Source organism: Somniosus microcephalus, chromosome 3 (genome assembly GCF_052327205.1).
Source record: "Somniosus microcephalus isolate GS21.2 chromosome 3, FLI_Smic_1.0, whole genome shotgun sequence".
In the NCBI taxonomy this organism is placed as follows: Eukaryota; Metazoa; Chordata; class Chondrichthyes; order Squaliformes; family Somniosidae; genus Somniosus; species Somniosus microcephalus.
Genome location: NC_140989.1, coordinates 17,313,385 through 17,326,172, shown reverse-complemented (window position 1 = coordinate 17,326,172; position 12,788 = coordinate 17,313,385). Strand labels below are relative to the sequence as shown.

At 46.9% G+C, this 12,788-nt stretch overlaps 1 protein-coding gene across 1 annotated transcript in view; it reads left to right on the top strand.

Moving 5' to 3' along the window:
- Positions 1-12,788, top strand: part of cd109 (CD109 molecule) — a 183,368-nt gene that overhangs the window by 16,773 nt on the left and 153,807 nt on the right. The window contains exons 5-6 of the mRNA XM_085979227.1: positions 6,008-6,133; positions 10,471-10,510. Of these exons, the coding sequence (XP_085835353.1) occupies positions 6,008-6,133; positions 10,471-10,510 (166 nt within the window). The remainder of the gene's footprint in view (positions 1-6,007; positions 6,134-10,470; positions 10,511-12,788) is intronic.

Below are 12,788 nucleotides of genomic sequence, written 5' to 3'. Positions count from 1 at the left end.
CCCCAGCCTCTTGGCCAACATCCAACCCTCAACCAACAACCGTTGCAAAAACAAGACTTGATTCTATCACCATCTCGTCTTGCTTTGAATACCTCTTAATGTCTCTCCACTTCTTTTGTTCTCTCCCAGCCCTGCCTTTCGATCTGTTTCATTTCCTTTCCAGTTTTGAAAAAGGGTTTCGACCCGAAACTTCGACTCTATTTTCTCTCCACGGATGTTGCCTGGCCTGCTGAGTTTTTCTAGAATTTTCTGTTGTTATACTTGATTCTATCTCGCCGCTGCTTGTGGGGTCTTGTTGTGTGGAAAATGGCTGCCTACATAACGACATTCACTGCCTGTCAAAAGTAGTTCATTGTATGTGAAGCCTCTTGGCCCGTTTTTGAGAGAAGTAGCAATGGACGACTGTCTTCTTTCTTTCACACATCATCCTCAAATGAGACTAAAGCAAAATACTGCAGATGCTGGAAATCTGAAATAAAAACAGGAAATGCTGGAAGTACTCAGCAGGTCAGGCAGCATCTGCGGAGAGAGAAACAGCGTTAACGTTTCAGGTCGATGACCCTTCGTCAGAACTGGAAGAAATTGGAGATGTAAAAGGTTTTTAAGCAAGTGCAGGGGCAGGGAAAGGGGGGAGGGGAGGAAAGTGTAAAGTCTGTGGGTTATATGGTGAATTAATACACAGACTACAAGAGTAACTTTAACAGGACTTTACTATTCGAAGGTCAGGGCGAATCTGCCCAATAAATCCTTACACAGCACTTATATACCGGTGTGGTCACTCCCGGTATTACAGTATACAGCAGCCAAGATAAAGTAGTGCAACACCTAAAATAGTTCTCTTAAAGGTGGACGGTTACATACAATAGTTCTCTTAAAGGTAGAACGGTTACATACACTACAATCCTCCCTTTTTAGCTTACAACATACTTAATCCCCATTAAACATAACATATATCCAACTTCATGTAAAAACAGTTCACAGATGTAGTCTCTGTGGAAACAGTTCACAGATTCAGTCTCTGCGGGAAAACAGTTCACAGATTCAGTCTCGGTGTAGTCGGTTCACGTTGCTGGAGTGACTCATCCAATAGTCCTTCACTGGACTTAACAGCTTGAACTTCCGTCACTTCTGAACCAGCATTGTTGACTTCTAAAAGCTTGAGTACCTTGGGAAGTTTTTCTACTTCCAAACTGATTTGGCTCCGTACGGAGAGACCACGTGCGTGACCTGGTAGAGGTGATAATGGTTCAGATGGTCATCATCTTCTGCTTCATCTTTTCCTTTTCTGCTTCTTGGAGACTCTCTGGGCTCCACTGTCAGCTGCCAGCTGCATGCACCGTTCCTCCTTCTCATCCTCCTTTTTCCGTAGTAGCGCCACCATCTCCCGATGTTCCTTAGACTTTAGGTGATTCTTCATGGTTTCTGCACTTTGGGAGTTTTCATCACAAGCTGGGCAGAGCAGGTCATCGTAATATTCGGTGTCGTCCTGAGCTAGGCCAGCGAGAGGGTCTTCTAGTTCCTCCATACCCAGCTGGATGTTAGCCAGCTTTTGTTCCAAATCCAGACATCTTTCCTGAAGAGACTTCTTCATGCGTTCAGTTTCATCCAGTTTTTTCTGGGCTTCCTGCAAGTCTTTTACTAATGACCTCATTCGTGATTTCAATACTTCAACTTCATTGGGAGATTGATTGATTGTATTATTCAATCCCTCTACTGGAGCAGCTGTTTCAGCATTCTGTTGTTCAACATTGACGTGAATCAGCGTACTTTTGGCATCCAAGGTTTGCTCTGCTGCCATCTTCTCAGTCTGTGTTGCAACCTCAGCTATTCCAATAACTTTTGGGAGCTCCAAACCCCTCTCCTTTGAAGATTTAGACTCATGTCCAAATTGTTCCCATTTCAGAGTCTTGTCCCTCAGCATATAAAGGAGTTGGCTGACCGTTGACTCTTCTGACCTCATCCGTTTCCCAGTAGCTGCAGGGCTGTTTATAACCTTGCCCTGGGGCTCCTTTGCTGTTTCTACTTCGCCATCATCCGCAGCCTCCACCATTCGAATTTCCACAAATGAATCGTCCGGTGATGCTGCACCCAACTTCAGTAGGAGCTCGGAATTCATGGCGACCAACTCAGCCTTTTCTGCCTGCAATCTGCTAACAAGCGCCTTCAGTTGCTGAACATCTTGCTCCACCAGATTAGAGCACGCACCTTCAGAAACCGAATCAGCTTTGATTCGTTTGGCCTCCTTGCGCAGACGGTTTGTGTACTCCTGCTCCCTTTTCTCCCTCAGCTGTTTCTGTTGTCTTTCCAGATTCTCCCACTCTGTGTCAAAGAACGTTTTCATTGCTTTTATCTCTTGCTCGAGACGGCAACTCAATTGTTCTAATTGCTGTTGTAATTTGAAATGGAGTTGAGTTCGAGCCCGGTGTTCCTCAGACTTGTGCATGTCTGTAAACTGGGCAGACTCAGAATTCTCTGCCAAACTATGTTGTTGTTGTTCAGTGGAATTCTGTTCTGAAACTTTGTTCTCCTTTGAAGCATTAGTATTTATGCACTCCTTCGTTTTTCCAACCTTAGTCAGCAAGTCCATTTTAGACTTGTCTTTCGCACCTGGGCTGGTCTTGTCGTCATCCGTTTCAGAGTCTGAGCTGATTGTCTTCACTGAGTTCTCACTCGTTATTGCTTTTAGATAGTGCCATTCCATGTTTATTTCCCTGATCCACTCCTGTCCCAGAAGTGGTGGACCTCCCTCAGGTAGTACATATAAGTCCATTCCTTGGTGTTCTTTGCCCCTGTCTCTCACCTTGACTTGTATCTTTCCCATGGGGTATACTTTATGCCCCGTGTATGTCTGCAATACGATCTTGGTATCTCTCAAGGGTATATGTGAGAATAGCCGGTTGTAATCCCTTCGATTTATGACTGATAGGGCTGATCCTGTGTCCAATTCCATTTTCACTTGGACTCCGGCTACTTTTAGTGTGACCCAGATAGCTTGTAGGTCAGCTTCCTTACTCACATTGTAAATTCTCAGACTACCCAGTTCCTGGCCGTTCGGGTCTGAATCCGAATTCTGTTCATCTGAACTCTTCTCAGCCACCTTGTGTACCTTGCTGTACTTTTCCTGCGGTGACTTTTTTCTGTTGTTGGTCTTCTTTCCTGACTGGCATACTTTAGCTATGTGACCAAGCTTGCCACATTTTCTACATTCCTGGTTTTTAAACCAGCATTGGTTCTGGTCGTGTGTTGTCTTCCCACAACGATAACATTTTGTTGTACCCGAAGTCATTTGATCCACGCTGAGTACCGCTGCCTTCAGCTGCATTTCCGCAGTGCCTCTCGCGGCTGCTTCGTGTGATGCTGCAATAAGGACAGCCTTGTCAAGTGTAAGATCGTTCTCTTCGAGCAGTCGCTTTTGTGTTCCTTCCTTCGACAACTCGCACACGAACTTGTCTCTCAATGCCTCTGTCAGATTTTCCCCAAACTGGCAGTATTTCGCTAGTCTACGCAGTTCGACCAAGTATTCCGCGTTGCTTTCCTCTTTCCGTTGCGTTCTCGCATAAAATTTGAATTGTTCCGCCAACATCAGCGGTGTGGGGTTCAAATGATCCTTCAGGACAGCAACAATAACAGCGAAAGTCTGATCCGCCAGTTTAGCTGGTGATAGAAGATGCTTCAATAGCCCGTATGTCTTCGCCCCCATTGCGTTTAATAAGGTGAGAGCTTTATCATCATCTGCTATTTTATTGGCCTCACAATATATCTCGATGCATTCTACGTACGTGGCCCAATCTTCCACCTCGGAATCGAAGTTGTTGATGTTACCATGCTTAGGCATCTTCACTATCTTTTTGAGAAACCACAACGAATTTGTTCGTTACTTTTTTTTTCCCAAAAATGGCGGTTTCCCGCGCTTGTCTTCTTCCCCGCCTACTGGCGGCTTCCCGCGTTTCTTCCCCTGGCGGGAGGGGTAAGCTTTCCTTCGGGCGACGACCGCTGGCTTTCGGAGTTCGCAGCCTGCGCGCCGGCTTTAGTGCGTTCCTTGTTCCCTTTTCTCGGCCGGCAACTGGCGCTGGGGACAACCCGTTGGCGGCGAACAGTTCCAGCCGCTGGGCGGAATCTCGCTCGGTCTCCCTCGCTCGGTCCCGTTCCCCCTTCACTCGGGCTCTGTCTCTCCCTCAGCGGCTTCCAATCGCGCCTCCCAGCCCTCTCGCAGTCCGGTCCTTTCCTCCCCCGGCTGCGGCTGAGTTCTCCGCGGTTTTATTTATTTTTATATCTTCCCGCACCTTACGATCCCGGTCGCAGCGCCTCGTGGCCTCGGTAGCTGCCCGGCCTTTTTCGCCGGTCGCGGTCTAGCTGTCTCACGACGCTGTTGCGCCTCCCAGCCCGCTTGTAGCCCGGTCTCTCACACCGGCTGCGTTCCCGCTTGTAGCCCGGTCTCTCACACCGGCTGCGTTCCCGCTTGTACCGCGGCTTCCGTGCCCTACGCTGCCCCAGTCTCAGCGCCTCTGGGCCCGACTTCTGTCCGGCTCCTTTCCCCCGACCGTGGTCGAGTTCACCGCCCTTATCCTCCGTTTCTTTTTATTTTCCCCCTACTCACAGTCAACGTGGCCGACTTGCTTCTCTTGGCTGATCGGCTCACTCACCGCCATGGCAGAAGGGACAATAACAGCCTGTTGCTGATGGAAGGCTTCGTGTCTGAATCCTTCCTTCTTCCTTGCTCTGCAGACTCGAGTCTTCTCTCAGCAGAACGACGAGGGGGGGTGCCTCTTCTCGACGCTCGTTAACTGCTTCGGGTGTGTCGCTGCCGCAGGGTAAGATCGAACCCGTCGCCACTGTAAAGTCTGTGGGTTATATGGTGAATTAATACACAGCCTACAAGAGTAACTTTAACAGGACTTTACTATTCGAAGGTCAGGGCGAATCTGCCCAATAAATCCTTACACAGCACTTATATACCGGTGTGGTCACTCCCGGTATTACAGTATACAGCAGCCAAGATAAAGTAGTGCAACACCTAAAATAGTTCTCTTAAAGGTGGATGGTTACATACAATAGTTCTCTTAAAGGTAGAACGGTTACATACACTACAGAAAGTACAAAAGGGAAGGTCTGTGATAGGATGGAAGGCAGGAGAGATTAAGAGGCTTTTGCCTTGCACCATCATCCCTTTTGTCTCTTAATCGCTCTCCCTTCCACCCGATGAATCAGCCAGGGTGGTTTTATTTGACACAGGAGCGGCTCTGTCCAGTTTGGGCCACACTTTGGTTAGAAAATAGGCCCTTCGTCAGTGAAAGAAAAAGCCACAGATATTGAGTTAACTGCTTCACAGTTTCTTCCACAACCCGCGCATGGCTAGGGTATGAATTGCAAAGCCCTGAACAAGATACAGCCTCAGTCTAACATCTCATCTGAAAGGTGGCATGCAGCTGGTTGACACGGAGAGCAAATTCCAGTGAAGAATGCTTTGCAAGAAATAGGTTTCACAGCTTTTTGTTGCTAAAACTGTCTGAACACTCCCTGAATAGTCAACAATAGGAACAAAGAGCCTTTCACAAGTGGAAGGGAGAACATTAAAAGTTACTGCATCATAACTGTGCAATGTTATAGATATTGTAACCTCCTCCAGCCCTACACCCCTCCGAGATTTCATCTCTCCTCCAATTCTGCCCTTTTGAGCATCCCCGATTTTAATCGCTCCACCATTGGCGGCCGTGCCTTCAGCTGCCGAGGCCCTAAGCTCTGGACTCACCTCCCTAAACCTCTCCACCTCTCTATCTCTCCTCCCTTAAGATGCTCCTTAAAACCTACCTCTTTGACTAATATCTGGCTCAGTGTCAGGTGTTGTCTGGCGGCGCTCCTGTGAAGCGCCTTGGAACGTTTTACTTCCTTAAAGACGCTATATAAATGCAAGCTGTTGTTGCGTTACCATTAGTGTTTACAGCTTCTGTTTAAAGCATTACAGGAACAATTGAATTACACAATATTAATGTACGTTTTAATCCGACAGAGCCCGCAGAGGTTTGTGATCCAACAGTGGTTGGACTTGGAGACCACATTAGGCGTCGTTTCCAAGGAATTTCCACTGTCTCCTAACTCTCCACTAGGCCACTGGAGCGTACAGGTTACGTCCAACGTAAGTACAACCAATCCTACTGCACAATTCGACGTAACTCACAGCTGACAAAGGGAGTAAACTATTATTACATAGACATAGAATGTACAGCACAGAAACAGGCCATTCGGCCCAACTGGTCCGTGCCGGTGTTTATGCGCCACGCGAGCCTCCTCCCACCCCTCTTCATGTCACCCTATCAGATCCTTCTATTCCTTTACCTGGGATGGCAGGAATGACGTATGAGGAGAGATTGGGACGATTGGGCTTGTACTCGCTGGAGTTTAGAAGACTGAGAGGGGATCTCATTGAAACTTATAAAATTCTGACAGGACTGGACAGACTAGATGCAGGAAGGGTGTTCCCGATGGTTGGGGAGTCCAGAACCAGGGGTCACAGTCTAAGGATAAGGGGTAGGCCATTTAGGACAGAAATGAGGAGGAATTTCTTCACCCAGAGAGTGGTGAACCTGTGGAATTCTCTACCACAGAAGGCAGTTGAGGCCAATTCATTAAATATATTCAAGAAGGAGTTGGATATATTTCTTAAGGCTAAAGGGATCCAGGGGTATGGGGAGAAAGCAGGGTACTGAAATTGGATGATCAGCCATGATCGCATTGAATGGCGGAGCAGGCTCGAGGGGCCGAATGGCCTACTCCTGCTCCTATCTTCTATGTTTCTATGTTTCTATGTTTCTCCCTCATGTGTTTATCTAGCTTCCCCTTAAATGCATCTTTGCTATTCGCCTCAACCACTCCTTGTGCTAGCAAGTTCTTACATTCTAACTTCTCTCTGGGTAAAGACATTTCTCCTGAATTCCCTATTGGATTTATTAGTGACTATCTTATATTGATGGTCCCTAGTTCTGGTCTTGCCCACAAGTGGAAACATCTTCTCTACGTCTACCCTATCAAACCCCTTCATAATCTAGAAGACTTCTCTCCCCTCAGCCTCCTCTTTTCTAGAGAAGAGCCCCAGCCTGTTAAACCTTTCCTGATGGGTATAACCTCTCAGCTCTGGCATCATCCTTGTACATCATTCTTGCACCGTCTCCAGTGCCTCTATATACCTTTTTATAATATGCAGACCAGAACTGTGCGGAATAAACTCACTACTTTGCTTGAATGCTTTCATGACCTTATAAGGACTTGAAGTTGAACATCTAATGTCATATCCCTGAGGCGGGCTTCCAGAGGTAAACTTAAATGGGTACCGGGTGCCACAGTATGTTGCCGATCACCATATTTTCTAGTTGCCTCCCCTTCCCGTTCCAGCCAAAACCAAAAATACATCGTCGCTAGTTCGATATGCAAGAACATCCTATCTAACAGCACTGTGAGAATACCTTCCCCACATGGGACTGCAGTGGTTCGAGAAGAAGGCCCACCACCATCTTCTCAAGGGACAACTATTGAATATTAAGGGAATCAAGGGATATGGGGATCAGGCGGGAAAGTGGAGATGAGGTAGAAGATCAACCATGATCTTATTGAATGGCGGAGCAGGCTCGAGGGACTGAATGGCTGACTCCTGCTCCTATTTCTTATGTTCTTATGTTCTAACTAGGGATGGGCAATAAATGCCGGCCTTGCCAGCGGCACCCACATTCCGAGAATGCAGTTTTACCAGGTTTGGCTTGTGCATACCTTCTCACTATGTGACGAAAGGTCCACTGGCAGAAACCTAAAGTCACAAACGTTTTGGTTTCGTAACAACAACCTTCCAACTCCAACTAGCCCCACCCGGTCAAACAGCCTTTTTTCTCCCCCATGTCCAATATTTTAATAACAAACGTAAGTGTTAAAAAAAAGACCATTTTTTAAAATGCCCTTATGATATTTTTTTCTCCTGGGTGTTGCGCGCAGCAGTGTCCAGGTGTCCAGGGCAATCCTGGAAGGTTGGTAACCCTATGTGAACCGTGGGTGAAGTCACTGCTGTAGGAATTAACAAGCGGGGTTGGGGTTATTGTCTCTGGCCAGTCAGAAGCCTCTGAGCTGCTCCAGGGACCCCCGTGCGGTTTCGAAGCGCTCCCCTATTCCTGGTTCTGACCGCCGGACTTATTCGGTAGCGATGTAGACAGAAAGCGTGACTCGTGGTTGGGTGCCAAACAGACCAGCATTTATTGAAACAAAAGAAGGAAACAAATTGAAAATAAACGATACAGCACACTTATGCTGAAATACAGCACTTCACTTAACACAGTACACTTCTTGTCCACTAAAGCACTCGTTTACTTAATAGAACTCTGTTGCTTAAATGCAGCACTTTACTTCTTAGTACAACACTGTTACTTAGATACAGCACCTTTTAAATACAGCTACTTAGTGTCCACTGAAGCACCTTTTCTGCTTAGTGCAACACCCTTTTAATAGCACTTTCAATACAGAACTCTTAGTGTTCACTACAGCACTTCTCTGCTAGTGCAACACTGTTACTTAAATAGCACTCTTGATACAGAACTCTTAGTGTTCACTACAGCACTTTTCTGCTAGTGCAACACTGTCTTACTTAAATAACACTTTTAATACAGAACTCTTAGGCCTAGAAATTGGCCTGAGGTGCCCAAGCGGTGCAAAGTTCGCCTGGGTGCTGGAATTTGCGCCGCGATCGCTGCATTAGCGATCGCCGCAAATTCAGTTGATGTACCCCTAGAGGGAGACGGGGCGTGGCTCGAGGCACTCTGCGTCCCTCTTAGGGTGCTGAGAGTGAAATTTGCAGCGCTACGTGCCGCAGCGCCACACGCTGCGGCACGGCACGCTGCAGTACTGCAGGCCTTCCTCCCACTGTTAAGGGGGAGGGGCCTGCAGCAGCGCGAGCCCTGATCGCGAGTGCCGGCAAACGTGCCCGGCACCAAGGAGAAGTGCCGGGCTCTCAGGAAACAGCCGGCAATGCCGCGGGGGGGGGGGGGGGGGAGCAGGAGGCCGGGGACAGAGGTGCTGGCAAGCGGCCGGCAAAAAAGCGGCCGCCCCGCACCTCCACCTTAACTTGCGCCTCTGCCAGCGCAGCAAGGCCCCGTGAACCGGGTGCGGGTAGCGAACGGCGCCACAGCGGCGTTCGCTACCAAATATCGCGATCGGGGCACGAATGGGGCGCTGCGCACACTGATGACGTCATCGGTGGCAGCGCAGCGCAAAAGGCTAACGCCACCATTAGCGCCCCTGCTGAATATCGCAGGAGGCGCAGCCAGTGGCGCTACAGCCACTGACTGCCTCTTTAGGCGCTAACAGGTGGCGCTACTCACCCAATTTCTCCCCCTTAGTGTTCACTACAGCACTTTTCTGCTAGTGCAACACTGTTACTTAAATAGGGGAGGAGAAAAAAACGGACACAACGAGGGGAAATTTGACTAAAATTACAGTTCTAACAAAATTCCCCTTAATTCCCACCCCTATACCTATTCTAAGTTGCCTTGTAATGGGCCAGAAAATGTATGCTCACCAATGAAAACGCCTGCTCCGTGCCCTTGCCGTCTTTGATCTTCACCACCCTGAAAATGGAGACACCCCAGTGTTTGAAAAGTAACTGCTGGTGTTCCACTCCCTTGGGCGGGCTCCTCAGTTGTAGATGGGGCATGGAGGTGAGGCTGCAGAGAGAGAGATCACTTCCTGAGAAGCTATCTTATACCCCATTTGGGGCTGAAACCTTCCTGCCCAAATCCGGGTGCATCTGGGCAAAACAAAAGGGATCCGATGTCCCCATTAACTGAGATGGGTTTTGGATGAATTACCCATTTATCGTGATGGGTTTGTAAATGTATTCCTATTCATCATACTGGGTTTGAATAGAGCTGTCTTGGTTTGAAAAAAACATGTCTATTTCCTTAATTGCTTGAGTAAACAGCCTTGGAGGTTAGTGTAAACAAAAGTCATTGTCCTGTCATCAAACTGAAACTGCAGTCTCAAGTGGTTAATCCTTTGTGTAAACATTGCAGCAGTTTCTGTAAACAAACATCGATTGTCTCTGCAGGGAGGGAAACTCCCTGAACTGCCTTTGATTGACAGTTTAGTCAGCCATCTTTGATCTTCCCTTTTTATATGCACACAGTCTGTGTCCTGCCACGAGGTCGGGCAGCCATCTTTGATTACCCCTTTTTCACAGACACAACAGGCTGCCTTTTCAAGTCCTTTTTTGTCTTCTGCCATGAGGTCTGATGGCCATTTTGATCCCTGGATTTTTAAAGGTATATTACCCAGGTATTCTTTAATCAAAAATCAATCTTTGGAACTGTAGGAAATTTTGAAATTATTGCGAAATCCTTACACTGCTCAGTGAGTGAATGGTAGGGGAGGGGATCCAGCATTATGTCATCTTCTGCAAAACCTCATACTGGATACGGTAACTTTGTCATTCTGTTACAGGGTGTGCAACGGGAAAAGTCTTTCACTGTTGCTGAGTATGGTAAGTAATTACTGATCTTCTTACATAGAAATTACAGCACAGAAACAGGCTATTCGGCCCAACTGGTCCATGCCAGTGTTTATGCTTTACACAAGCCTCCTCCCAACCCTACTTCATCTCACCCCATCAATTTATCCTTCTATTCCTTTCTCCCTCATGTAACTAGCTAGCTTCACCTTAAATGCATCGATACTATTCATAGGATTACATTACATAGGATACACAGCATCGAAACAGGCCATTCGGCCCAACCAGTCCATGCCGGCGTTTATGCTCCACTCGAGCCTCCTCCCGGCTTTCCTCATTTAACATAACCCTCTATTCCCTTCTCCCTCATATGCTTATCTAGCCTCCCCTTAAATGCATCTAAGCTATTCGCTTCAACCACTCCCTGTGGTAGCGAGTTCCACATTCTCACCTCTCTTTGGATAAAGAAGTTTCTTTTGAATTTCCTATTGGATTTCTTGGTGACTATCTTATATTGATGGCCTCTAGTTATGCTCTTCCCCACAAGTGGAAACACTCTCTCTGTATCCACTCTATCAAAACCTTTCGTAATTTTAAAGACCTCTATTAGGTCTTCTCTTTTCAAGAGAAAAGAGACCCAGCCTGTTCATCCTTTCCTGATATATATACCCTCGCATTTCTGGTATCATCCTTGTAAATCTTCTCTGCACCCTCTCCAGTGCCTTTATATCCTTTTTATAATATGGCAACCAGAACTGTCCGCAGTACTCCAAGTGTGGTCTAACCAAGGTTCGATACAGGTTTAGCATAACTTCCCTACTTTTCAATTCTATCCCTCTAGAAATAAACCCTAGTGCTTGGTTTGCTTTTTTTTATGGCCTTGTTAACCTGTGTTGCAACATTTAGTGATGTGTGTATTTGTACTCCGAGATCCCTTTGCTCCTCTACCCCATTTAGTATCTTATTTTCCAAGTAATATGTGACCTCCCTATTTCTCTTACCAAAATGCTGCACAGAAGGGAGGGAAAAAGAGGGATAGGGCTATAGTGATAGGGGATTCAATTGTAAGGGGGATAGATAGGAGTTTCTGTGGCCGAGACCGAGACTCCAAGATGGTATGTTGCCTCCCTGGTGCAAGGGTCAAGGATGTCTCGGAGCGGGTGCAGAGCATTCTGAAGGGGGAGGGGGATCAGCCAGTTGTCGTGGTACATGTAGGTACCAACGATGTAGGTAAAAAGAGGGAGGAGGTCCTACAAGCTGAATTTAGGGAGTTAGGAGCTAAATTGAAAAGTAGGACTTCAAAGGTAGTAATCTCTGGATTGCTACCAGTGCCACGAGCTAATAAGATTATAGAGAGTAAGATAGATAAGCTAAATACGTGGCTTGAGCAGTGGTGCAAGGGAGAGGGATTTAAATTCTTGAGGCATTGGAACCAGTTCTTGGGGAGGAGTGACCTGTACCAAGGGGACGGTCTACACCTGAACTGTGAGGGAGCCGATGTCCTCGGGGTAATATTTTCTAGGACGGTTCGGGAGGATTTAAACTAATTTGGCAGGGGGATGGGAACCTAGGTAGTGGAAAAGAGGGAAGTCATATGAAGTCAGAAATAGATGGTAGAAAGGTGAGAAGCAATAAGCAAAGGAGAGAAACACAAAGGGCCAAACTAATTCATAATGAGAGTGTGAAAAAAGCAAGCCTGAAGGCTTTGTATCTTAATGCTAGAAGCATTAGGAACAAGGTGGATGAATTAGTTGTGGAAATAGAGGTAAACAAGTATGATTTGATTGGGATTACAGAAACGTGGCTGCAGGGTGGGCAAGGCTGGGAACTTAACATCCAGGGATATACAATATTTAGGAAGGATCGGCAAAAAGGTAGGGGAGGTGGGGTAGCATTGCTGGTAAAGGAGGGGATTAATGCAATGGAAAGGAAGGATATTAACTCGGATGAAACGGAATCTGTATGGGTAGAAATGAGAAATAGCAAGGGGAGAAAAACGTTAGTGGGTGTGATATATAGGCCTCCAAATAGTAATATGGAGGTGAGGGAAGGCATAAAAAGGGAAATTAGAGAAGCGTGCGATAAGAGCACAGCTGTCATCATGGGTGACTTTAATTTACATATTGATTGGACTACCCAAATTAGTAAAAATTCTGAGGAGGAGGAATTCCTGGAATGTTTTCGGGACGGTTATCTGGACCAATATGTCGAGGAGCCGACTCGAGATCAGGCCATTTTAGACTGGGTATTGTGCAATGAGAAGGGACTTATCACCAATCTTCTTGTACGAGGCCCCTTGGGTCAGAGCGAT